General features: G+C 39.4%; 2 protein-coding genes across 4 annotated transcripts; one reads left to right on the top strand and one right to left on the bottom strand.

Moving 5' to 3' along the window:
- Nucleotides 1-300: 300 nt before the first annotated feature.
- On the bottom strand, nucleotides 301-17,890 carry cramp1 (cramped chromatin regulator homolog 1). 2 transcript variants are annotated; one of them, XM_042000188.1, is made up of 20 exons: nucleotides 17,789-17,890; nucleotides 15,647-16,023; nucleotides 13,665-13,867; nucleotides 13,423-13,576; nucleotides 13,050-13,133; nucleotides 12,833-12,881; nucleotides 12,559-12,644; nucleotides 11,712-11,835; nucleotides 11,201-11,282; nucleotides 10,052-10,993; nucleotides 7,105-7,282; nucleotides 6,688-6,860; nucleotides 6,502-6,576; nucleotides 6,296-6,377; nucleotides 5,947-6,057; nucleotides 5,632-5,789; nucleotides 3,586-3,772; nucleotides 3,270-3,437; nucleotides 2,800-2,945; nucleotides 301-2,534 (listed from the first exon to the last, which is right to left on the bottom strand). In XM_042000188.1, exons 2-20 carry the CDS (start codon nucleotides 16,020-16,022, stop codon nucleotides 2,421-2,423), a joined length of 3,492 nt encoding a protein of 1,163 aa, XP_041856122.1. In that variant the 5' UTR covers nucleotide 16,023; nucleotides 17,789-17,890; the 3' UTR covers nucleotides 301-2,420. The 2 variants fall into 2 exon arrangements, with proteins under 2 accessions (XP_041856122.1, XP_041856112.1); XM_042000178.1 differs by lacking the exon at nucleotides 17,789-17,890 and adding an exon at nucleotides 16,405-16,557.
- Nucleotides 17,891-18,698: 808 nt separating this feature from the next.
- On the top strand, nucleotides 18,699-23,954 carry jpt2 (Jupiter microtubule associated homolog 2). 2 transcript variants are annotated; one of them, XM_041972321.1, is made up of 5 exons: nucleotides 18,699-18,876; nucleotides 19,877-20,028; nucleotides 20,576-20,658; nucleotides 21,739-21,775; nucleotides 22,549-23,954. In XM_041972321.1, the coding sequence occupies exons 1-5, from the start codon at nucleotides 18,821-18,823 to the stop codon at nucleotides 22,785-22,787; spliced, it is 567 nt and encodes a 188-aa protein (XP_041828255.1). In that variant the 5' UTR covers nucleotides 18,699-18,820; the 3' UTR covers nucleotides 22,788-23,954. The 2 variants fall into 2 exon arrangements, with proteins under 2 accessions (XP_041828255.1, XP_041828245.1); XM_041972311.1 differs by having other exon boundaries at nucleotides 20,507-20,658.
- The last annotated feature ends 1,670 nt before the right edge of the window (nucleotides 23,955-25,624 follow it).

Genomic DNA, 25,624 nt, shown 5'->3' with positions numbered 1-25,624 from the left:
ATCAGCCATAAACTTCAATTATCCGTAGTTGTAGTTCACATGGCACTCATTCTTTATCACCCTGGATTATGTGCACTAACCCTTGTTGTGGATAAGTTTCTCCATATGTTGGGTCTGTGTGATAAAACTTTAAGAGTGCAAATGACTTAATGACTTAAAGCTCTGTTGCAACATTTTAAAAGAATTATTTAAGGGGGATAGTCATACTTTTGAAGGATAGTGCAAGCCTGAAAATGCTTCCCCTCTAACATACCTTAAGTTTGTGTTTGTGAGAAATTACAACACACAAGAGATACAAAGCAAGTCTTATATCTTTATACACAGAATAAAAACACCTTTTACAAACTGAAAACTTAAAACAGGTTTTTTTCCTTTTTAGATGTCGCCTCAATATTAAGTTAAACAGAAACCACTTTCTCAGAAATGTTAATAAATAGTCCAAACAACAATTTACATTATGTTACACAAGAGCAGTAAATATTGAAATTGCCACTTGTACAAACAATCCTTCAAACAAAAAAAATACAAACTTGCCAGATTCAAAGATAAAACCTGCCATGTATTAAGAATCTAGTGTGACAAGACAGTTTTTTTTAGCTGTTTTTCACAAATGTATAAACGTAAGAGCTTTCACACTGCAAAGTCAAACCCAGAAGGTGCTTATAGGAAAGCAACATTTTAAAAATCACATTTATAGAATGATGACCCAAGCTCTCAAACACTAAACTTTGAAGAAATATTTTAAAATGTTCACAATATTGCATACTGATACTAGTTAACGATGAATGCACTGAGCTTGGACTTGATGTGGTATGCATGTACTTTCTGTTAAGACACTGCAAGTGGATAGTTATTACCTCTATGAAGTATTTAAATTTTAATCGTATCGCATAGACTCACATGTTAAATGAACATTTTTAAAAGCCAATCATGTTCATATTAGCTATAGTGTTTTGTTATAATCCAGCACTGGTCAAAGGTGAATTAATGTTATGGGGTTTGTTTACAAAAACGACAAGTTTCAGAAACCTTAAATTGAGAGTTAACTATGGCTTTAGTGTTTAATTACATTCTTGTTCGCTTTCAGAGTTAAAACGGAGTGTAAAACTACTTTAATACCCAAGAGTATTATATTTCTAGTCTGTCAATCTGAATGAATACACGGCTGCAATCAGCACCTCTGAAAAATAAGAACTATGGGATTACATCCAAGGGAAACGAGGTAAATCTGCACAATTGTGTTTCTTGTTGTAGTAGAACAAGAGTCCAAATACGTCCAACTGTTGGGATTTAACCAATTAAAAGCAATAGTAAATGTTACTGATGGGTTTTTTTTGTTTGTTTTGACAAATAGAATTAACATGAAGGCATTTTTAATAGGTGCTGCCAACATAACATGACCGGTGACGAACAGGAAAATATTTCAACGCAATTTTTAGGGTAGGAACTGTGAAACAAAAAAAAATGTTAATCAATAAGCTGCCTTTCTGTGTATAGCTGTAAGACAGGGATGCCCAATAATAGTCCTAAAAGGGGTCTAGATGTTTCCCTGCTCCAACACAATTCAAATTCAGCATATTTCCTCGAAAACTTGTTTTTTTGCCAAGTTCTGCACGAGCCTGTTAATGACCCGTTAACCTGAGTCAGCTGCGTTAAAGCAGGAAACATATAAAACCTGCGAACCTGGAACTGGACATCCCTGCATCCCTGGTAGAGATTAAACTGAATTCAAAGCAGGTGTGGTTTAAAAAAAAAAAACCAAAACAAAACAAAACACAAAATAATAAAACCTGAACTGATGATGATGAAGCACAAGGACATGGAGTGCAAGAAAAACAGATCATCTCTACCCTCCTGCTGTGTTGTGGTCAGCTTCTGCAACTGAAATAAAAACCTCACTGCATTCAAACTTTTAATCACTGCCATTACTTTAAAAAAAAAAAAAAAAGAAGAAAACTCACTTCAGTTGCCACCAGTTTGGATTTGATGTGCACATTTTTTTGGCAGATTTACACATTTGGGGGTTGATTTTTAAGTGAGCAGAACACAAACAAATACACACACACAAAGAGCAGGACAAGACATAAAAGACTGATAAAAATATTTTGTTCAGATATGGCATAGTATCTTCCTGTACATGAGGTTGTGTTTCGTAAACCCATTTACTCATCTAAAGTGTTTTTAAAGGGCATTTTACCTTAAAGAACAGTTCAGTGAAACCAATTTCCTGTAACCAAGGCTTAGGTTCACTGTAATTATTGCACTTTTACAAACAGGGCAGGGATGGCTTTGGGGAGGTTGTACTCAGGAGTTGTCGTTCCTCCAAAGCAGAGAGAAAAGAGAGAGGAGACACCTCTCCTCACTCAGTAACTCATGTCCTCCAGATGGTAGTGGCTTGGTGCAGCAGGAGCCTACGTTCTTCATGGAGGTGGGATGGAAGGCTCTGTCACAGCCAGCTCCTGAGCCAGGTCATTGAAGCGAGCGATATAGTCCACACTGCTCTCACTCATCATGCAGGCAAGCTGCGAGTCCATCTGCAATCACAACCAAAGAACCAAATGATATTTTATGAGACTAGGAGAATTTGTCCCACTACCATCTGTCTTTTTTTTATTTTATTTTATTTTTTAATCAAAGTGAGGTCGCTGTTTCTGTGTCATGTGATTCATATTTACTACATAAACATCCAACTTCCAATTTTGACACAACCCAAGCACATGAAGGAATAAAAATGCTGCATCTTAATCTTCTACTTGAAGCAATACAAGTATTCATTTCTACATAATGAAATGCACACACCTCTGCTACATCAGGAAGGCCACGGGATTGGAAGGAATCATGGGAATTGCAGTCCAGGAGGCTGGGGCCAAGCAGAGCTGTGCCACTGGAGGGGCCAGAAGGGGTTAGGGTGGTCCGCCTGCCCTTATCAGGGGAAACCATACTGGCTGGAAGGGGTTAAAAAAATGACAGTGAATAGGCAACAAACAGAGGATGGAGACATGGTTACATCTTTTTTTGTGTTGTCACAATACATCTGAAATATGATTGTGCATTTATGGCAGTATTAATATTTTAAGTCACCAAGGTTTATTTTTAACAGTCAACTATAAATAAGTCCCTTGTCTCAATTATTCAAAGCTGCCATGCGCTTCTTTAGTGTCACTGACAAAACAGAATTTCCAAGTAAAACATATGAAATCAACAAAAGTAGAAAAAGAGATCCTTAAATAGATCTGTTATTTAAAAAAATTAAAAAAAAAAAAACGTACAAAGTAGGCATCCCAGTGTGGAGTCAGATGAGTCACTGGGGTACCACTGGGGGTCGTGGCTGGGTGATGGGATCCAGCCTCTGGATGGGCTGACTGAGGGAGATGAGGCCAACAGTTTGGAGTGGTCACCATTGCCCAGCTTGGCAGGAGAGAGAGCAGCCTCCTCACCTAAAGCAGAACAATTTGCCAACTTAAAAGATAAACAATATCCAACGTACTTTCTAGTTGTTTTGGGATTCAGATTAGGGTGCTCTGAATACAGCAAAATGAATTGAAATTTAATTCCCTGCACCATTTTTAATGCACTCAAACGCACCGTAGTGTGTTGAGTTGATGGCAAGCTCAATGATGGAGTCACTGATGTGTGTTTGAGGTTCTCCGGGTGTAAGGGCCTCTTCAGGGGGGCCTGGCAGAGAAATGTCAAGGAGCGAGGCAACACTGGGTGGAGAGAGGAGTGAGTCTCCACCACCACTCACGTCAGGAGATGGAGGCGGCAGACCATTCTGTGAATACAACAGAGAAAATACAACAAACAAGAAACATGTTAGTAACCCCAAAAGAGGGAATTTGTTGGGAGCAACCTGTTTGTTTTTTTTTTTTTAAATGGAAACAGTCATACAGGACTCAACTAAACTCAACTTTCTTTTTTGGGCACTTTAATACATCAGTTGAACAAAGTAATATTACCGATCTCTGGCAAAAATAAGCTTAACAGCTACATTTTTAGTATGAATATAAACCTGGATTTCCTATTATAGCATGAAATGTTTTAATTCATATTTTCCGTCACAGAAATTCTGTTAGTGAGAAATGAGCTTCCTAAAACAGATAACTCTAAAGCTCACCAACAATTTCAAAGCATCAACGTTTGCAGTACTACTATACTCTGAGCTACTGTATGTGTAATGCCAGTGCCGGCTTTCTAAGTAGATTCAACATTTTTACTTACTCCAAGGCAGAGGTTATGTTTTCAGCAGAGTATATTTGCCTGTCTGTTAGCAACATAACTCGAGAAGTAATGGACGGATTTTGATTCAATTTTTTAGGATATCTACGAATTGAATGAGGAACAACTGATAAGATTTGAGAGGTGATCGGGTTCACCGCCTTGATCCAACATTTCAATAACCCCTAGAATCGCCAGAGGGGGTCGTTTTATCACCGTGCTGATGCAGCATAAAAATAAAAATGAAAAAGGTGGTGTTTACAGAGGCCCATTTTTTCCCCCATTGTATCTTTTTTTATCATTGGAAGCAAACAAAGCTTCAATAAATAAATAATTTGTGTGTGGGATTACTTTGTGCTTGTATTTCAAATAGAAAATGTCAAATACTAGTTTACAATATTCTCTTATCAGCTAACAAATATATTTATATTTTAAATCAATTGTTTGAGGGGGAACAATTAGGAAAAAAAGCATCATATAATGCTAAAGTAAAGAAACAGAGCGCTAGATGTCAGCTGATTTTTCAAACACACTGGATCATTCTGGCACTGATGCAGCTCTAGTAGGAGATCCATGTATTCAGTGCAGCAAACAGGCCATCTTCTAGTTGCAGCTCGAGATGAATACTGGCTCGGCATCTTGTCAGGGATGTCTGCTCCTAACTTTGTCCTACTGTAGTAAGAGAAGCTGACCATTTCTTCCCCACTGTCTTCCTCATTCATTTGTTGGAGCATAACCAAGGCTTATTTTGCATTCATTCTTCTGGTAATCTGTTCTGCTAACCTTCTGTTAATTTTTTATGTTTCCTGCAGCATTTGTCTGTCTGTTAGCAACATAACTCAAAAAGTTATTTATGGATTTTGGTAAAATTTTCAGGAAATGTCAGAAATTGAATAAAGAAACAAGTGATGACAACTTGGGGGTCACCATCTGGATTTTTTTAAGGTTCTTTACTATTAGGGGAGAACGGGATACTTTTGCCATTACAGCTTTTAACTCATAAGATAATGTCCAGAGTCATTGGACAAAGATGACATCATGGTAGATGTTATAATCTGACATTGTTTGACAGGGATCATGTTGATATTCTGGATATTCAAGTAAACCAGAAGGTTCAAAGTATAGGGGCTACTGGGTGGACTGTTGGGCCTTTTTTCAGGTGAGTAACCCTATGGTTTGGCAGAGGTCTGCGCTATAGTGTTTTTTAGTTTAATATAAAAAAGCAAATGACAGACAGACAGACTTATTAAACAGACCTATTGGGGCCTCTGAGACGGCACATGTGCAGGAGACTCACTCATACGTACCACAAGGTTGTAATGCTTTTAACCCAAAAAAGTGTTGCATGTTTACTCTGAAGCAAATATTTAATTCAGTAGAAGGTGGGTGCCTGTATGTCTCTGCTGTGCTTCTGACCTCTGGGACATTTTGTTGTAGAAGGTGGGTGTCTGGCTCAGCCTCGACTATGGGTGTTGTTGCAAGCAAAGTGCTGTTATCAATGGTGGAAGATCTTAACTCCTGAGAGGGACTGCCAGGTATGATGCCTGCAGACTTAGCAGCAAGGTCAATGGCACCTGAAAGAGTTAGGAACACAAGGGATTTGTCACTTCTGCACATTCAGACGCCAAATGCTTATTATCAATAACTGAAATTAATGCCAATAAGGACGTTATTATTCCTCATCATATGAAAGTGTTTTTTTTTTTTCTTTTCGTAAAAAGCTGTCCATACTGGAGAGTTGGCTGGCAACTGCAGAGCTGGACACTGCAGGCGTAGTTTTGGTGAGGGGAGGGCGGGAGGAAGGAGCCAGGCGAGTATGTATTGGCCGGAAAGATCCAGTTCCTGCGGGAGGAAACGGGAAGTGAGTGAGTGAGCAATTAGAGCTCTTGCTGAGAAACAGGAAATCAGATGTTTGATATTTAGTTTTATCAACAAAGTCTTTTATGAACCTAATACAAAAAGGAGTTACACTAAGTGTAAACTCTTAAGAACTAAAGTACACCACAGCACTGTTTATTAAACATCTCCAGCCTCAGCTGGTAATATTTTAATTTTAGGATCTTGATGTTTCAAAAAGCACCTGTTGCAGATGAGTTGGAGAGAATGGAGAAGGAGCAGACATGTTGAGGAGTGTCTCCCGTAGTCCTGGGTAGCAGTGTTCGCTGTTAAAGAGACAAAAAGTAACTTGATGCCAAGTAAATGCAAAGAAGTCTTTTAGTACACTATTACAGATATTTTTCTCCGCAAGGATAATTAAAACTGTGTATACCTCCTTTCATCTCTTACCTGAACTACAAGGGGTTTTCGAAGTTGTCTGTTCCGAGGTTTTCTCTGTCTCGAGAGGAAAAGATCTGACTGCATCTGCAAAGAAAGGTCTCCGGTTGGTCTTTGTGATCAGAGCATTTATGTGGACTGCATCTCATTTCATTAATTCTACAATTGATGTTAAAACTATGCATTGCTCTTTCTTACACTGATGGAGTCAAGCTGCTGTCTGAAGGCTAGCTCAGCTTCCTTGTTGGGAGAGAACATTCTGTTGTGCCGTGAGCTGTTGGGGGGTAGTGTGGTGGGTATTGCAAACACGCTGCCTTCTGATTCGCTGCCTGCAGTTGACCCCAGGAGAGCGCGAGGAAGGTTACGCCCACCTAAGGAGAAGCAGGTAAGAAGATTAATGATAAAGGCAGTTATCTAAAACTTGTGTATGCTGTTATGGAAGATGTTATGTCATCATAGATTTTAGTAAATGTTAAAACTATTAAATATTACTCCTCAGTAATCAAACAACTTCAACATCATCAGAACACCTTATTAGTAAAGTCACTCCAAAATCAGAGGCTTATTTTAGTGCATAACAGCAGCTCGAGAATTTGCATGAGACTGCCATAATACCTGAGGCACCAGTGTTTGGTGGGTGTGTCCTGGCCACTCGAACAGATGTTTGTTGCCGGCCACAACTGGGGCTGCGGACACCTGTGATTGGTCCCTTCCCTGGGGGTGTGACGGCGTGGTTTTGCTCTTCCTGATGGCCCTTGAGAGGCGATGTGGCTGTGGAGCACATCTCTGGAGCCTGTAGAATATATCACACCACCCAGTGTTAGAGCCAGTTCATGTTTTCTTTGTTTGACTTTTGCTTGTTGTTCTGTTTTCATTATCTGCACCAGTCCACTGCTTTAATCTGTGATCAGCTATGTGCAGCTCAAATATCAATAACCAGGCGGACTGGACTGGATAAATTTCCCATTAGAAAAAATAAATTAATACCAGACAAACACAGCTTGAAACAGGAGAAACTCTTAGAAAGACTCCACATGTCTACAGTGTACTACTGATTACACGCCCATGCATGTGAGGCTTTGGTGGATATAATACATTACTGGTGGACTTGTTGTGAGTTTCTTAAAAAAATAAATAAATAAAATAAATCATGCGGTACGATCAGCCAGATCCACAGTGAAAGACGAGTGCAGTAAAAAGATATTTATATCCACTCTACTTTGAAGAAGAAGAAAAAAAGGCAGACCATGAAGTCAATAGATCCAATCAAACTTCTAACATCTTCTCCTCACTCATTTTCTGACTGCTTTGTCTTGTTATTTCACACAACTCCACAAATACACATTATTCTCTTTTAGTGCATTGCTATCTTCGTGGGCAGTTTAAAAAATTAATGGAAAAGCCGTGATGTTTAGACCACTCTCATATTGGTTTAATTTTTGCTCCTTTAGTTTCATTCTTCTGTAGATGAGGCAGAAATCACTGTGTTGTAGTGGGGTCAGTAATAAAAACAGTTAAGACTGTGGAGTGCGGGTAATCTGTAATGTTCACTTCTGTCTCTTCGTTCTTTAACATTTTTTCACGCTTTCTCATCTTTGTGAAGAACTTGGTTTTTGTGTGCCTCCTTCTGACTCAAGCCAGTTTCAACCACTCTATTATTTTATTTATTTAACCAGGAAAAAAAAACCTAATTGAGATTAAGAACCTCCTTTGCAAGAGTGTCCTGGCCAAGACAGCAGCAAACCGAGAGATAGCAACAAACCAAGCTTAGGCTTATGGCTTGGTACATTCACACCAGGATTGTCAATTGAATAGGAAAAGCCAAGAAATCTTGCACCTTCGTTTGGTTTGCTGTCACGCTGCACTTTACTTAAGTAGACCAAACTGCTTAAACAACATCACACAGTAGCTGGTCGGTAAGGTCAATATTCCCCAAAACTAACACTGATCATGAAGGAAAAAAGGAATAAAAAACCTGGGTCGTTGATTGTCCAGGACCAAAAATGGATCATTCACAACAAGTCACTAAAGGGGGAATAAATTCATGCAGTCATGGAGTTTTTGCTTTTACTTTGAAATTCAAATTTAATGCTATTTTTCCTCAAATAGCCGCCCAGGATAAGACGCAAGAGAGGCAGAGAGCTATCCAGTATGTAGCTCTATGATGAATTTAGTCACCCTCTCGCTTTGGTTCACTGGGTGCTTCATTTGCTTTCACACTGTAAGGGAACTGCACCAGGGTTCTGTTGCAAGTGAACAAAGACTCTCGTTTTCCAACAAACCACAGTTCACTTCTTTGGTACAGACCAGAGTGCAAATGAGCGTTCACAATGCTCTAAACGAACTGTACGATCTATGAAGGTGGACCAAGATTTGTTTAAAGCAGACTTGAGAGCTCTGCTAAAGTACATTTCATTGTGATTTTTCCTTTTCAACAAACTTTTTATTTGAACCAGGGGCATGCACTCAAACACTGAATAAAAAACAGCGTTTCCCCAACCATTATATCAGGGAGAGGGCACCTCAACCCACCTAACAGAAAGCCCAAACACCACTAAAAGATCAGGTTTTTTATTTTCTGTAATTACTTAGTATGTTAGATATTTTTCATTCAATTATGTTATTCAAATAGTCTTATTTTATTAGTAATGAAATTCTATTTTGTGCCAGATCACAACAGAAGTAATGTAAGTTCCCTTCCCTCTAGAACATGTTTATATTTTTTTTCTTTTGTTATAAAGACTACATAGCATGACGTTAGCTTATTTTCATGTTGACATGTATAACGTAATGTCATACATAATGTCTACATGCCACCCTGCATGCACACACAGGTGAGCTACACTCCCACCAGCAGACAGAGTGCACACATTGGAAATTGTCATCTCAACCACCTGTAAAACAGACAAAAAGATCTGGTTTCAAATCAGCTTATTTAAAAAATAAAAGTAGCTTGAGGAGGAGAAGCAGGTGGACGAATTTCCTGCTCCAGTGTACGAAGAACTTCATGTCCATCGGGACATGCACTGCTGAACAATCAGTCTCCTTGTCATTGTCGTTATTTCTGATGCGCATTACTGCTTAAAGTGTAACTACACTCACTACTTTTTAACTCCACCCACTGCCAAAATTTAAAAAATGCCAGAAACTCCAAGTTTTGGGCTGGGGAGCGAGATGTGGGGTGAGGTAGAAGACTTCCTCTCCTGAATCTCCTCAGCTACACAAGAACAAGGTGGTCCTGAACCATATCAATCTGAGACGTTAGCGCTGTTGTGCTGGTCTGTGAACAGTCGAGGCGGGCCCTGGAAAACTGTGGCAACGTGGCAGTTTGTGGCAGCTCCTGCTTTGAGCTGCTGTCTATTGCGAGATGAGGATCAGCAGGTAAAAAATAAAGTCCGGTATTACTTTTAAACACCTCAAAAAGCACAAACAAAAAGCAAAACTTCTTGGGATACACATTAAGTATATTCAATATATCGCCCAGCAATCAATCAATCAATGCAGAAATTTTGTAAAATTAAATAAGCAACAACTTTAAGGGAAAATAAAAGTGAGCCCTTACCAGAGGTTTTGGATTGACCTCAGTGGCAACCAGCTTGAGCAGGCAGCGTAACACTCGGTTTGTCCTCTTGGATTTAGACTGATCCAAGGCTTGTCCATTTTCATGGTTGCTGATAGGAACCATATTTGGTTGCCACTCATACTCCAGCTGCAGCTTGCCTGGCTTCCCAGACATCAGGTAAAGCTCAGCCAGGGTGACGTTCTCTGCATCACGGGCGCTCCAACCCTCCTCTCTGATCTGCTCAGCAGTCCGTTCCTTGGGTGGTGGTGCAGAACCCTGCGATACACTCTCTTCTGAGCTGGTCATCAGAGCTTTTGATAGAGGGGTCTGGGTAGCATCTGGGGAAGAAGTGCTGGTGTTGGGTTCCTCTTTGCATTGCTCGGATGAGCTCTCTGCACTACTACACTGCTTCTCTGTGGTTTTGACCACCGGTGAGCCACTACTAACCTCCACACCAGTGCATGTCTTGCCAGTCTCAGAGTATCCCACCCCATTTCCCTCTTCTCTAAGAACTGCACTCTGCTGAGAAGAAAGTGAAAGTGATGGCAGTCTCTTCTCATCTACCTTTGCAGAACTGTCTTGTGATGGCTCAAGGTTAGAGGGTTCAGTGCGACGAGCATCACCCAATCCAGCTGCCGAAGTACCAGCAACAGCACCGCTTCCCCGTCCTGTTTTGCTGCTACCTCGAGGTGGTGCTGCTGTGTGGATGCCCAAGATCTGGGCAGCTGGGAGTTCCTTGGCATTGGGCCGGTTTTTGCCGCTCTCTAACCAGTGTACAGTGCAGGAGGCCTTGGAGTGAACCACCCGTGCCACACCAGGCAGTGTTGTCAAGGTGCTGTTCTCAGCTGGGAAAAGAAAGAGCTCCTCCGGGTGAGCCTTGCCATGAGAGGCTGAGCTGGACTGGCTGCCCTCTAGAGCTTCCCTCTCCATGAGACTCTTGAGCTGAATTAACAGAGTAAAGGATAATAATCTGGACCTTTTTACAAATATGCATCCCAAAGCTAACATAAATGCTCCAATTTGCACAACAGAAAACAAAAGATGTGGATTCTCCCACAGTATTACAAGCAGGATCTCCCAAAAATTAAGGTTACGGCTTTTGTATAACATACTATATAATGTTTATAATAAAGATGTATTAAAGGATACAATCCGCTGGTCTTGGTAAGCCCACTTCTGTTTCAGATACTCAATTAGGCTGGAGACTTTTCTGTGGAGCTCCACCACCATCCTGTGTGTGAAAATTAAGAAATAAAAAAAGGATAACTTTAGAGTAACAATTTAAAAGCTGCCATTTTCTGATTGTGAAGAACACATTTTCTCCTCACACCAACCGAGGTTTCACACTCACTAACAACCATGTACAGATGATCATTGTTCTGAGCGGGTTCTTGTGAACTGATGGTGCCTTACATGTTTCAACCATTTCATAATAAATGTATATAACTCCATATTCCTGCCAACTACTTCACATTTCACTTTTTTTTTTTCATTTGTTTAGACATGTTGTCAGACATGCATTGTTTTGAAATCTGAATAAGGATGGTTTAAAGCTGAAGCTGTTATGCCTTGAAGCACTTTCAAGAGGATATAACGCTGATGGATATTAAGAGGGTGTTATAACTCTTTTGAAATGACATAAGCCAACTGTCATTCTGACCTGAGGCGAGGGTTATGGGCTAGACTCTGAACGCGGGCCCAAGAGTAGTTGCTGCGTGGCTGGAGCTCAACTGCGACCTTGAGAGGTAGACGCACTGGCTTCTGGTCTTCTTCATCACTCACTCCTGCAGTAACACAGAGATACATTATAATTCAATGATCTTCATCAGTGACACTGTCTGCATAGATATGGTCAAGTGTTTTAGTGTGATTTGGGATGGATTTTGATCTTTTTAATATAAAGATTGTGAATGTCAAGGATTTAAAATGTCTGGTTAAAAAAAATGTTAAGTGTCTAAATTTGTGTATTCCACATGCCAACTCTCCCTAACACACATAAGTGAATTTGGCTGCATGACTGACTATGCTGCTGGTTCAAACGCACATAGATAATACCTTTCCTTCGGCCCCATTTTGATTTTGTATCTTACACATAGACTGCTAAGGTTTAACAGTCCAAACCTCCCACAGGATGTGGAAAAAAGGTGCTTCAGATTTTAAAAAAAAGAAAAGATTTTTGATGCAAGTGGTGGGATTCACTTTTTTAAAAAAAAAATCTTGATCTAAACAACTTCTTTCACTAACTGTATGACGTAAATGTTAATGAACACTGGTGACAGTTTGAACAGTCACCTCCATCTTACTCCTACTCCTCCTTCTCATCTCACTCCCAGAGTTACCGTGGAAACACCACTAGCCCACTCATTGCCATTGTTTTTCCAAAAACCCCGCCCCCACAGACCCTGAGTCTCACCATGTACGTGGTTTGTATTTTCAGTAGTCGTTTACTTTATGTTGTTTTGTTTGTATGAACTATATGTGCATTGCTTCTACGTGCACATCCTCACCATCTGGATCACAAAGTTTCTTCAGAGCACGACACATGGGTGCTTTGATTCGCAGGTTCCTCCCTTTGGATCGCACAGTGGTGGCCCTGTTAAACAGACACAAAAATCACCTGTCTGTTATATGAACGCTCTACTGTATTTGCATTCCAGCTGTTTTTGCACTTTTCTTCCATTTGGCACATATAATCAAAACTTGATATTAGTTTTGTCTCTCATAACAAGAACAAGAACTTAACTATGATTTTTTGCAGACATGCTTTCACTCTGAACTTACCCTTGCTGGATGAGTTCATTCAACTTTGCCACATTCTTATCATCCATTACTGTCAAACACAAAAGACAAACCCAAAGAGCAGTTTATTACATCATCTCTCAGGGACTACTCTCCCGCATGACTCCTAATCAAATCCCAGTGTCTCGTCATAACAACAGCAGAAAACCCACAAACAACCTTAAGAAAAACCTTCAAAAAAGTTACAGCCTTCACTTACACCCTCCAACTTTTTTACGCAGCTCAGCATAGCAGATAAGACCATACAGTTCTTGAGAAGATTTCTTCAGCACACGGGAGTATACTGAGAAGGAAAGGAGGCAAAAGTCAGACGTGTGGTGTGTGTATGCTACATAAAGATAACATGACTTTAATGCAAAGGGCTTTGAAAAGGGAAAGGGGTTTTAAGCTTAACTAGACATTAAAGACTAGACCTTGTCTTCATATGAAAAAAAAGTCCATTTCCTCCTGTGTTATGGCAGGTAAGTAATACAAAGGCACACAAAACTGCAAGTGGATAACTCTGCTAGATATAACAAAAACACCATGCAAGGTCTGCCTTGTTTACATGAGAGTAATAAAGGAAGGCTCACCATTGGCAAAGTCAATGTGTTTGGAGATCTTGTGCCAGGTACGGTAGTAGAAGTGGCGGACCTGCTCTTTGTTCTTCACCATGTTGGCTGGCTTGCCTCTCTTTTTATACTTCATGGCAATGTTGTTCTGGATTGCCTCAAAATCCTTTCCATGCTGGAAGTGGGAGCAGTAGAGGCGAGTTTAAAAATGTCAAAAGAATAAGATTTGGGAAAACCTGGTTTAAGACATTTGCACTCTTTACCTCATAGAGCCCCTCAAAGAAGCTGTTTTTGTCCTCTGCGCTCCAAGACTCCCACTGCCGGCGAGCTCTCTTCTGGTTTCCAGCTTGCTCTTCCTTCTCAGCAGTCCCTTGACCCTTGGATGCCTTGGACACTCCTGCTGTGGAGCTGGCCATAGGTCCCGACTGTCCAACAGCCCCCTGGGATGAAGAGCCATTCTCTGCCCCTGTGTTATACCAAAAAAATAATAAATAAATAAATAAAGACAGGGCACACAAATTTATAAGCAATGACACATTGAGGGGCAAAGTACAACTTAAATTAAAAATGCCAGGACTGAGCTGAAGATTTTGGTTGCCATTCTTTGTATAACATGAAAACAACTGTTGTGAAGAACTGTGTGGTTTGGAAGATGTTAAAATACATGCACACAAAACCACGGAGTGCCATTACACTGCACAACCTGCAGAGCTTCCCTGTCTGTGGTTCAGCTCTGGCAGGGAGGCAGGAAAAGCAATCAGTCTCTGTGGCCAGGTCTACACTGCACTGATCCAAAACCAACCCATGGTGGGCTCCACTGGCCAAGTTTACCCCTGCACAGAGCACAACGCCAAGAGGCATTAACACAAACACAGAAGCAGTTGCTGTTGCAGCACTGTGTTAGTTATGTAAACTGTATTTTAAGCATAAATGGGTGCTCATTTTTAGAGGCAAATTTATTTGTGGCTCACAGGCAACTGCCTTGATTTGTGTGTACAAGCACTAAGCTAAAATCTCAATCAAAATAAGCAGTCAAAACTTTTTATGTTTGCCAACAATGACAAAACACAGTGATGCTAGACAAAGCACACTAATTCATCAACATACCCCAAACATTTACCTCTGTTTGATCAAAGGCCAGTTTATTTATAGAGCCATTTTAAAGGAAAATGCTACAATTGAGCTGCATTAATCAAATAAAAGACTGGAGAAATTTTCTTTTTTTTTATGAGGCTGTGGCTAAAATTCACATGGAAAGAAAACACAGGTTTCTGGTTGACATCATTTCAGTAAAAGGATTTTAATGAACAGCCGACACTGTGTTTCAAGCTTCATGAAGACTCCTATCAGTTATTCTCCCCTTCCATTCAGAAACCTCTCCAGTTCTCCTGTGACTGGTGGAACAGATGATACTTAATTTGCATGTCAGCTTTCAGTTTGATCATTTGAGATTAGAATGTAGAGTTAGGCAAGAGCTTCTGACGATCGCTAGAAATTACTAAAACACAGAGGGTCAGCCAGAGTATTTCTGAAAGCAGTTATCAGTTCAGCTAATGTAGATTCTCGTGAATGATTTATATCTGAACCTGTTGTTCACTGATGTGACATTTTATTGCTGTTGTTTTTGTTTAAATGAAAAAAGTCAAATATAATTACAACAGACATGAGCAATTCTGAAACCAAAACTACCATGTTGAGTTAGATCACAATATCAACTAAATATCGGTCTGAAGAGATGTGATCATCTTAGTCTTTTTTTAATAAAATAAATAAATTAATAAATAAAACCACACTTAAAAATAAAATTGGCAGCCATCTACAGTAGTAATGTCTTTCCTTGCTGCTCCCAGGTCAATCCCGATGTTCTAAACCGGAGATTTGGTGTTTCTTCTACACTGATTTGAGTTATGGCATAATTACCTCTTTACTGCCACTGTTGCCAGCTTTCAATAAACTGTGACTGAAAACAGTCAAGTAGCATCATGAATTAAGTTTCAGTTCTGGCATCTGCTTTTCACAGAAGTGGTTGACAATATGATGTTGCAACTTGGGCTGAAAGTGCCAGAAGTGTACCTTGAGCACAAGCCTGCAAGGGATCCTGAGAGAATATACCAACTAAAGGGTCTCTGTTTACGCATCACCCATAAAACAAACTACAAACACAGTGACCCAATTAAAAGTGAGAGCGGACCCCCTGAGTAGCCCACCTATGCCCACTTTTCTCTGGGCTGGTCACTCACTGTACCTTTCGATTTTGCCCCGCCATGTCCATTGATGGCCGAGCCTATTGAATCCTTCCGTATCCGTTTGCTTGGAGGTCGAACGCTTGATCGTAGAAAATGATGCTGGTCGTGACACGGAGGGGCGGGTTCCGTGGAGGTCTGGGGTTGCTGGTTCGAGCCTAACCCGGTTCGGTTCGGCGGGGAACCAGTAAGGACCGGGGCTGAACCGGAGCTGAGACCCGTGGCTGATGGATTAAGAATTTCCACTCTGTCGTCTCCCTTTGTACTGCGCTCCTCGCTCGCCTGCTCTCCGCTCTCCTCCTCGTCGCAACCTTCAGGCTTTCTGGACGGATTTCTCCTCCCATCGACACCGATCCCCTCCCTGGAGCCTGGTGTCATACTGCCAAAACACATGCACAGAAATTTGTCACATTAGGAGCAAAGCGGTGTGTAAAATTAACTTATAAAGACGACGTTCACTATCTCTCAACATGGCCGCCGCTGTTTGTTTCAAATCCCCTCTTCAGTCCCGTCAAAACAAGACCAAATATATGCATTTAACGAAATTAGATGAATTACATTTAACAACTAAAACTATTTATTGGCTGGCGACAGCATTTTACCAAGTGTCTTTCGGCTCTGATGTGGTCAAATATCAGAATATTTTTAACTAAATTCAAATGCGAGCGCTTTTTAGTTTAGCGCCCTGCAGAAACGACAACGAAAACCCCTCGATAGATTCGACCTCTAAATAAAGTGTCTATTTCAAATTTAATGTTACCCATTTTCGAGCTCTTCAGAAGTAGGCGACGTCTTCTTTCTCTTCACCATGAGTCCTACCAATTAGACTGACAATTACTGCTCAAATGAAACATAATAAAGCCGAAACCGAGCTCTCCGCTTTCTGCCCTCTCCTTGCTCCTGCTTCGACTGAGCTGAACTCTGCGCAGTTCAACTGTTTTCTATCAGCAACAATATTACTCAATGCTTCTTTGCAACAACAATTAAAACTATAAAACCAACATCAAATGTGACAAATTCACTCCTTGCAGTGATGAAGAATTTAATAAAGCTTGTGTCAGTTGAGCTCAGCTGGATTGATTACTACAGAAACTTATATTAACCTCAGTCCAACTGTACTTTGCTTGTCACTACGTCACAATCGTCTTCATAATTTATCTTTGCAAAATAAATAAATTCCCAAACATCTTGTTGCTCTAAGATTTTATGATAACATTAAAATATCTAGTATTTTATTTATCTATGACATAATGGATTGAAATTAGGACCAAACCTGTGTGCAAGTGAGACATTAAATCATATTACATTTGTATAACAGCCATATAAGGAGTAAAGATCACACTTATGTTGTTGTACGTGATACTGTAATTTATTTATTCATTGATCACCAGATGAAAGGCGGTGCAGAGTAAAGGCAGCAAAGGAAGAGACAAATTAGCATAAGCGTTTTAAAAAATGAAACATTTACAATATGGCTTAAAGAAACATCCTATTTTAACTGCAAGTAAGCATTTCAATTCCCTATTTGTGCCATTTTGAAGCCAACTCCCAGGAAAATCAAATACCAACTGCAACAGAGACAATTGGCTGTCTGAACCCGAAACTGGTATCATCCAGAACTTTCATGTTAACTGGAGCTTTTTGGTTTCTCACATTCTTAAAAACTTGACAGACATATCCAGCTAAAATTTAAAGTTTTCAGTTTAAAAATTATCTTTGGTGACAGAATGACGTCGATTTAAAACCTTTCACAAATATATCTAATACTATTCAGTTATATCTTTCCCATGACAAGTTACAGTCCAAGCAGACTTTGGAAACATGTCTCACTTCAGTTTTGCTTTCACATTATAAAGTTAATGATACTTAAGCTGTAACATTTAGTAAAAGTGATTTTCTCAACATTGCTGTAGTTAATTTGTAGATATAAACTGTGTTAAATGTGGAAAAACGTTGCTTCCTTGCAAAACGTGGTGCCTAGCATGGCTATTTTTATTGCTTTGCTAACATTAACGGTTAGACAGTTAAACACACTCTAACGTTACCAAAAAGAAAAAAAACACACACAGCAACACGGTGACTGTTTAATACAGATTCTGAAACTGTTTGTAAGATGAACAGCTCGAAAAGAGTTTATGAATTACCTAAAGATGAAGCTTCTTAATAGTATTCCCAATCGACAAGCAGGATAGCATTGCTAACTGACGGCAGCCCTATAGCTTGGTACCGATGACAGTTCCTGCGGAGTGATTGCCCACGCGTTTAGACACGCCCACTACAACTCAAAAACAAACTCTGTGATTGGTATAACATGCACAAGGGCGGGAGTTAAGTTTATGAGTGACAGAAGGATGCTCTAATTGATAGAGAAAAAGGTGCCACGAAGAACCAATTGTCATTCTCTTCCTGTCTTGTCCTGTATTTTTTCTGATGAGAACTTTAAAGCCCTCAAATCTATTGGACTCCTATTTACCTTAATAATTTCTGTATTGCAATTAAACATTTTAGCAGTAAAACTTAATCTACATTATAAAAGGGAACCGGTACTTGGAAAATAAGTTCCGCCCATAAAATGATTGACATTCGTACTACAAATCAACGGTTAGAATTTAGAAGATTCGTTTGATTTCTTAACCAGCGTATTCTGAAAAACCCTTCAGCCGAAGAGTGGGATTAGTACTGCAGAAAAGAAAACATTGCCAAGGTAACATCGGTAACATTAAAATAAGACAATTTTAATTAAATAGTATTCATACGGATACAATTATTTAAACTATTTGCACACTGTCAGGGTGGGCTGTTTCCAATTTAAATAGAAGTTATATAAAATACTGAACCATTCGGATGAATTTTTAAAAAAGTGTAACTGAGATATTTAAAAAAAAAACTATATATAGTAACCATAAATATGGACAACAATCATGTCTTAATCTCCGACGCAACTATCACTATTATCATTTTTCTGAGTGAGTCAGGTTGCTATAAAACGAGCGCACTTTATCACAGCAGACAGGCCTTGGACCAATAATATTCTTCTGTGTCACAGTAGGGTGGTCTTATCCGGAGTTTAGTTGGGCACGCGCAGGGCAGGCAGGCAAGGGGGAACTTGCTGGACGTCTAGGTGGCAAACAAACGAAGTTGTTTTTGGAAACTTCACGGCTCTAAAATCAACCGCCATGACTTCGACGAACATGTTTCAAGGATTGGACTCCAGCGCAAAACCAAGTTCTAGGTGAAGAGTAAAGTCATGCTTATTGTTTATCTGAAAGAATCAGCCAAGAGTGCGTTTTTTTTCTATTGGTATGCAGACGCTCGGACAATTCGTACATCAGAATGTCGGTTAACATTGTCAGGATATCTTAAAGTGTTTTCGCACCTTCAGTTTTCAGCTATTTTCTCCAAACTTTTAGCTGTCACTTATAGTTCTTCATAGGTTAGTTGTTCTCAAAGTATTTGATTATATTCTTACTTAAGCTACGTAGCTTTAAGTTGCTCGTTAGCAAACTTGAGAGTCAAGATAGCTTTTAAGCTAGCCGACCAGGCGTTGTCTGCGGCGCCTGCGGAAGTAGGAAATGTGCTCGTCTTTAGTATACGCCAACAAAAGCTTTGTGGTCACATTGTCCTTGTTACATGAGGTTAAGTGGAATTTTTTTTGTTTTTTGTGGGTGTGTCGACGGCATCAGTTTTTTGGGTCAACTTAATAAAATTATTGACTTTACACAAGTTTAGACACCTAATAATTTAAGAAAGAATCTCGTCAAACTAACAAATTAGTTTTCGGACGTATGGTACCATTCCCGGGTATATAATCAGATAACCTGTTATTTGGCTGCGTTTGGTGTTTGTGACACTGACATTTCTAGCCAGGTTACGCAGTGCTTTCTAATTGTGAACTCGGCACAAAAAAAGAATAAAACCTTTATTTGTCCCTCAGTGGGGAAATTGCTTTGTTGCAACGCTACAGGTGCAGTAAGCACAAGCACACACGTGATTTCAAACAAGAACACATACACAATTATAAAAATAAATAAATAATATGTACAGTACTATATGGTCCGACAGGGTGAGTATGTATCTAAAATTAAACAATCTTACAATCAGACGCTTTGAAAATACTGCCTGTTGCATTCAGTTATGGGGTAGTTTTGGGTTCATTCATTTGAAACTTGCTGCAGATTGCCAATTTGAAAGCAATATAAGCTTAAAGGTTTTTGTTATGTTTTGTCCTGTAGGGTGTTGCAGCCTCCTGGTGGTGGCTCCAGTAATCTGTTTGGTGGCTATGAAGATGATGCTGCAGCATCAAGAAGAACTAATAAGATGGCCTCCAATGTTTTTGCTCCAGCAGAGGAGCCCCAGCCTGTATCCAGACGCTCCAATCCACCAGGTCAGACTATGGATTTGCAGAGCCATACAACTCACAACATATGTTTATGTCCTAGGTGGGAAATTTGTTACTTTAATGTGATCATTCCTGTACAAATATTTTGACTCCTATGTTTGCACACAGTCCACCTCCAGATTTTGGTAAGTATTTGATATAGCAGAGATGGGTTTGAGTTCAATCTTCTGTTTTAAAAACGATCTAAAGAGATCCGACAGATTATACTGACTTATTTGCTAAATTTTCCCTGTAACCTCAGCGAATGTCACTGAATTGCTGCCTTTTCTGAATGTGTTCAGTATACGGCACTCATTTTCTTATGCACCTAGAGTTAGGCTGAAGGTTAACATATATTCAAGTGGCTTAAGTTTTGTTTTTTTGTTTTCTAATTTTTATATGACCGTAGAAGCTAATTTTATAAAGCCATCATCACTGATTTAAAAAAAACAAACTTAAAATATCCTGATAATACTTAATGCAGGTGGGAAAAGTAGTGGAATATTTGGTGAACCCGAACCTCCAGCTCAATCACAGAAACCTGTACCTCCAGGTGGACCAACCAGCAACATATTTGGGGCTGCAGAGAGTGCATCTGTCCAAAGCCCATGCCGAAATCACCCAAATAAGCCAAAGGTAGGCAGCCCACCTCTTAAACCTTTTATGTTCCACTTGGATTAAATTCAACTAGATTTAAAATTAGTTGCCTAATTATTTTTTCCTTTTTAAGTCTCTTCTCCAAAATGATACACAAAAGAAAAGAGACGCCCTAAAAGGATTATTTGACGCCAAATTAGAAATGTATTCATTGTGCAGATGAGGAGATAATGTTTTTAATTTGGAAAAGGTGTAGTCATTGGAGCATCTTTACTCTTAATTTGTACAATAATAGCTATATTAAGTTTAGACTTTTTTTTCTTTTGTGTGCACGTTACTACCCGTGAGCAACCTTTCTCACTTAAATGCTGGAAAAATTCTGGGAATACCTCAGTAATACATTTGATGCTTTGTCTCTGCAGGTGTTGAGTATCGTACTGTTGCTGTACGATTGTGTTGGCTCTATTAAGTTTAGAGTTACTGGTGTATCAGTGGTACTCTGTATCCAGTCACAGGATTTGATGATATACTGGTTTTGCAGCTGCACTTTCACTACCCTCCTCATTCTTCGCACTTTCGCTAAATCAGTCTCCTCTTTTTGAATATTCATCATTACTGATTCATGGCAGGAGCTTAATTTTCCCACACATTGTACATTTCATTGTGCCATGCTCATGCTGCGCAGATTTTAAGTGAAGGTTTAGCAACAGAGCATGGATGAAGAAAAAGTAGCCTGTTTATTTCAACTGCATTAACTCATACCAAAGAGGTGCCCCAGTGTGGTCTAACGATGATAAAGCATTTGCTTGAATGTATTTATGCTACATCAAAACATGGTTACAGTTCTCCCCTTTGATCCAGGTTTGGAACCCTTAACTACACTTAAATGTACATTGGTACATATTATAGTCTTTTCTATGTAAAACCCTAACCTATTTTATTCCCAGACAGTATGGCCTAAAAGAGGCTGCCATTTTATATCAAACAGTTACTCAGATTTTAACAGAATTCAGGTTCCTGCATAACTTGAAGCACTATTAATATTTAAACCGCATTGTTTTTATTTTCCCTCCATTGATCATGGAACTTACAACTTTTTTTTTTTTTCTTTTTTAACAGGACAATCTAAGTGTAGGACCTGAGCCTGAATCACCTGGTAAGTAAAACATTTTACATAAAACATGCTAGTGGGGCTCACTATGCAGTAACACTTTGAATCAAGTGTATTTCCCCAAATCTCACCAGTATAATTTAGAAGCTTTCAGACACTCTGTGACCACTTAAAACATGGACCTTTTCAGTTTTCTGCGCATCCACAACAGTCCTCCCAGTATTTATCTTGTGGTTGTAATTTTAGATTTGCACCAAGCTTTCCTTCTATTGAAATATCCATGGGACAAACTTGTGATTTAAGTTAAATAGAAAATTAGATGTTTTCATTTAAAATGGAAGCTTATCCAAAGAGGCTTTTTGGGTTTATGCCATACCAATAATGGGTATGTTTGTTGTGGATTCTAAATTCATACAACATGAAGCAAGAAGCAGTGATTTTCTCCTTTTCAGGAATATGATTTACTACTATTTAATGCAACCCTTCCCCCCACTGGGTAAAAATGTAAACAGCTATGCGGATAGGTTTCACGTACATTAATGAAACAATGAGGTCTCAATTATTCCATGAGTAAATCTTTTCTGTGGTGACAAGTGAACTTAAATGTAGATGTTAAAGCATCTAAAATTAAGTTATAGTGATGGAATCAAGTATATCCATCAAATCTACATGCTTTATAAGTTTTATTTGCAATATTTCAGTTGTGCTCCTGGGATTGTTCTTTGTGTTTTTTATTATTTATGTATTTTGTTTTTAGTGCTAGTTGACTTTAAGGTTACTTTGCTGGTTTTGTAAGATTTTTTTATTTTCTCCTGAAGCACCTGCTGAAGCCAAAGTTAGTCAACCAGTGGTGAAGGAAGAAACGGCCTCCCCAGCTCCTGTGTCACCCAAGGAGGAGCCTGCAGCTGTCTCAGCTCCTCCACAGGTTGAACCACCTTCTGTAACTTCTGAGGAGACATCACTGAAGAACCATGAGCCTCACCTGGGACCTAAGCCTCGGTCTCATAACAGGGTCCTCAATCCCCCTGGAGGAAAGTCTAGTGTGATATTCTACTGATCAGCTGAGCACGCCACATGCCGTTTGTGTCCTTTCCTGCTCCCTTATTAATCTTCACTCATTCCTACACTTGTCTGCTAATGTTTGTCTACAAAACTCAAGACCATAAATTTTTGTTGTTCACACCAGATTCCTGGTTTGTTTTGTCTTCAACTTCTTGCACTTTCTGCTCCTTTTCTGACTTCAAAGCTCTGTGTATGATTCTTTATATTGCTCTTTACTGAATCCTGCAATGATACAATCACCAACAAGTTAAATAAGTGGCTAATGGTTACTTAATCACATTGACTGTAACACTGATAATCGTCATTTTGTGGTTGCTTGTTTTGCGTTTTAAGCATATATAGATGTAGTTTGGTTGAAGCACAATTTCAAAATGGCACAACGGTTTTGAAATTAAAGAATGGTTAAGATGTTGGAACTAGTAGCACATTTAACATGTGGTTTAGCAAAAAAAAAATAATTGAAGATGTGTTCAAATGTCAAATGGCTGCTTGTTTTAAACTGCAATGTGTAGGCATTCAGTCAAAAGGGGTGGACAGATGGTCTCGCCAGTGGTATGTTAAATATTTCAGGGAGTTCAACTTGCGCTACATGTTTTTGTACAGCCAGACCGATTTTTAAATTTGGCAAAATTGAGATACTGTACATGTGTCTGTATAATCAGAAGCCTTATCAGCTTAGCAGTTTTCATTTTTATTGCTTTATTACTTAAAATGTGTATAACAGTTTATTTGCCATCAAGAGCACAGTCTCCGAAGATGCATGCCAAATAGATGCCGAAAAATGGCAAGATTCGAGACAATGATGAAGATGTTTGCTTCCAAAAAGAAATTCCATTCTGATTTTATGTGAATGTTGTGTGCAGGTACTTTTCTGCTTTGTCTTCATTGCTTTCTTTATCTGAGAACATGCCTTTTCAGTTTTGCTTGGGGTAGGCCTGTTTATGTTTTAAATTAAAACGGCTGAAGACAAGTGAACTCTGGACAAGCTCGCAGCCTGCCTGTGTCCAGGTGGGCTCATCGATAATCACCTTTTCATCCACATCGTGACGCACATTCATGGTATTCTGGTGCCAGCCTGTCCCCTCTGTTGATGTGCCTGGCAGGCAATGATTGCAATAAAGGAATGCAAACCTGTGTATTTCAATAAAACTGTTGTTTTGCATTTAGAGTTGGTTTTATTTGCTGTCCAAAATCACAAACATTAAATACTCTGGATATTTAGATTACATTTTAAATACAATCTAGGTTGTGTTTACTCCAGATTTAGAGCTCATTCTTGAATCACTGACAGTGCTGCTTTTGTTTGGCTTTGCCCTGAGGCACCACTTTGTACAACAACTTTTTCTTTTTTCCACAAGACAAAATGGCTACTCCCTGCCATGGGCTAAACTTTTCAAGCCCACAGGAGTACTTGCTGACTTTAGAGGCAACAATTACATGTGCACATTTATTGTTGCACATATCTGCATGGAGTTTGAAAGTTTACACGTAGCATTCTGCTGTTAGGAATTTTGGGGAAAAAACGAATGACTTCACAAGAGGTTGGTCGTTGACCACTCCAACCAAAATTTTGAGAAGTAGAAGTGCATCTATCTGCATCTTGGCTGTAGTTACTGTTTTAGTTTTTAATTATTGTCTTATGAAGAAGTTTGCTTATACTGATTCAGTTAATGTTATAGACAACAACCTCATCACCCATTGTTCACGTGTACTTGTATGGGATATAAAAGGAGAGAAACAAGAAATGAATGTCACAGATTACCTCAAGTTATAAGGAATGGCCAAGCATGGTGTATTGGGGCAATTAAAAGAAATAAAAATCTCCCACCCAGTTCTGGCTGATGAGGCAGACTTTAAGTTAGTTAAGATATGATGAGAAATACTGTTTACTTACCAATCTCACACTAAAAGCCTAAGATAATATTTTCTATAGCGCTTCTACAAAAGGTTCTACGTACGTTACGATAAGGGAAGTCAGGTTCCTTAAGTATATTAAAAACTAAAAATTCTTACAATGTTAAATTTTTTAAGATGGGATCTACAGTTAGTAAAGAGACTTGCTGTGTCTAAGTTCAGTGGGCAGATAATTACAAAATGGCTCCATCCTTTCTCAAACTGTTCTGTGACTAGTTAAGGTGCTGTCTGCAGATCTCGATGGTCAGGACACATACCAGTACAATTTTAAAATCCTTCCCACCTCCCCTCTCTCTCTCTCTCTCCAACTGTTTAGATGACTTTAAGCCTTGATTATCCAATTTTCTTAATAGAAGTAAAACCAAGGTCATTCTCATCGGCACACCTTCTACACTTTCCAAAACTAAAAGCTTCTCACTCCGACAACTCCTTCCCGTCAGGTTCAGAGTCTGGGTGTCATCCTCGATAGCGCCTTATCTTTTCAAGCTCACATCAATAACATAACTCAGTCTGCATACTTCCATCTTCTTAACATGATCCCCTTCGCCCCTCTCTCACCCCACTGTTGTCCTGGTCCACAGCCTGGTCAACTCCCTTCTTTTCGGTCTACCTCACAAATCACTCCAAAAACTTTAACTGGTCCAGAATTCTGCTGCCCGCATAATTTCTAAAACCCCATCCTCTTACCACATCACCCCTGTTCTACAACAGCTTCACTGGCTCCCTATAAATTCCCAATCCTTATTTGTTCCATTCAGACCATTAATCATCTCACTCATCTGCTCTAATAATAATAATAATGGATTAGATTTATATAGCGCTTTTCAAGGCACCCAAAGCGCTTTACATTGTGAATCCATTATTCATCCACACTCCTCACTCATACCTGGTGATGGTAAGCTACTTGTGTAGCCACAG

The sequence above is a fragment of the Melanotaenia boesemani genome, chromosome 2, assembly GCF_017639745.1.
Source record: "Melanotaenia boesemani isolate fMelBoe1 chromosome 2, fMelBoe1.pri, whole genome shotgun sequence".
Taxonomy (NCBI): domain Eukaryota; kingdom Metazoa; phylum Chordata; class Actinopteri; order Atheriniformes; family Melanotaeniidae; genus Melanotaenia; species Melanotaenia boesemani.
The sequence above is the reverse complement of the archived record's forward strand: the minus strand, read 5'-3'. Positions and strand labels throughout refer to the sequence as shown.

What these genes read in the sequence shown, in the direction of transcription:
- cramp1 (XM_042000178.1), bottom strand. Translation starts at nt 16,454, where the DNA reads ATGGTGAAGAGAAAGAAGACGTCGCCTACTTCTGAAGAGCTCGAAAAT. An exon ending in GAAACTTTGTGATCCAGATG is followed by an intron (nt 11,836 to 12,558) that starts GTGAGGATGTGC and finishes GTGTTACTGCAG; the next exon opens with GAGTGAGTGATGAAGAAGAC. An exon ending in GCCCATAACCCTCGCCTCAG is followed by an intron (nt 11,283 to 11,711) that starts GTCAGAATGACA and finishes TTTCACACACAG; the next exon opens with GATGGTGGTGGAGCTCCACA.
- jpt2 (XM_041972311.1), top strand. Translation starts at nt 18,821, where the DNA reads ATGACTTCGACGAACATGTTTCAAGGATTGGACTCCAGCGCAAAACCA. An exon ending in CAGACGCTCCAATCCACCAG is followed by an intron (nt 20,029 to 20,506) that starts GTCAGACTATGG and finishes TACTTAATGCAG; the next exon opens with GTGGGAAAAGTAGTGGAATA. An exon ending in ACCTGAGCCTGAATCACCTG is followed by an intron (nt 21,776 to 22,548) that starts GTAAGTAAAACA and finishes TTTCTCCTGAAG; the next exon opens with CACCTGCTGAAGCCAAAGTT.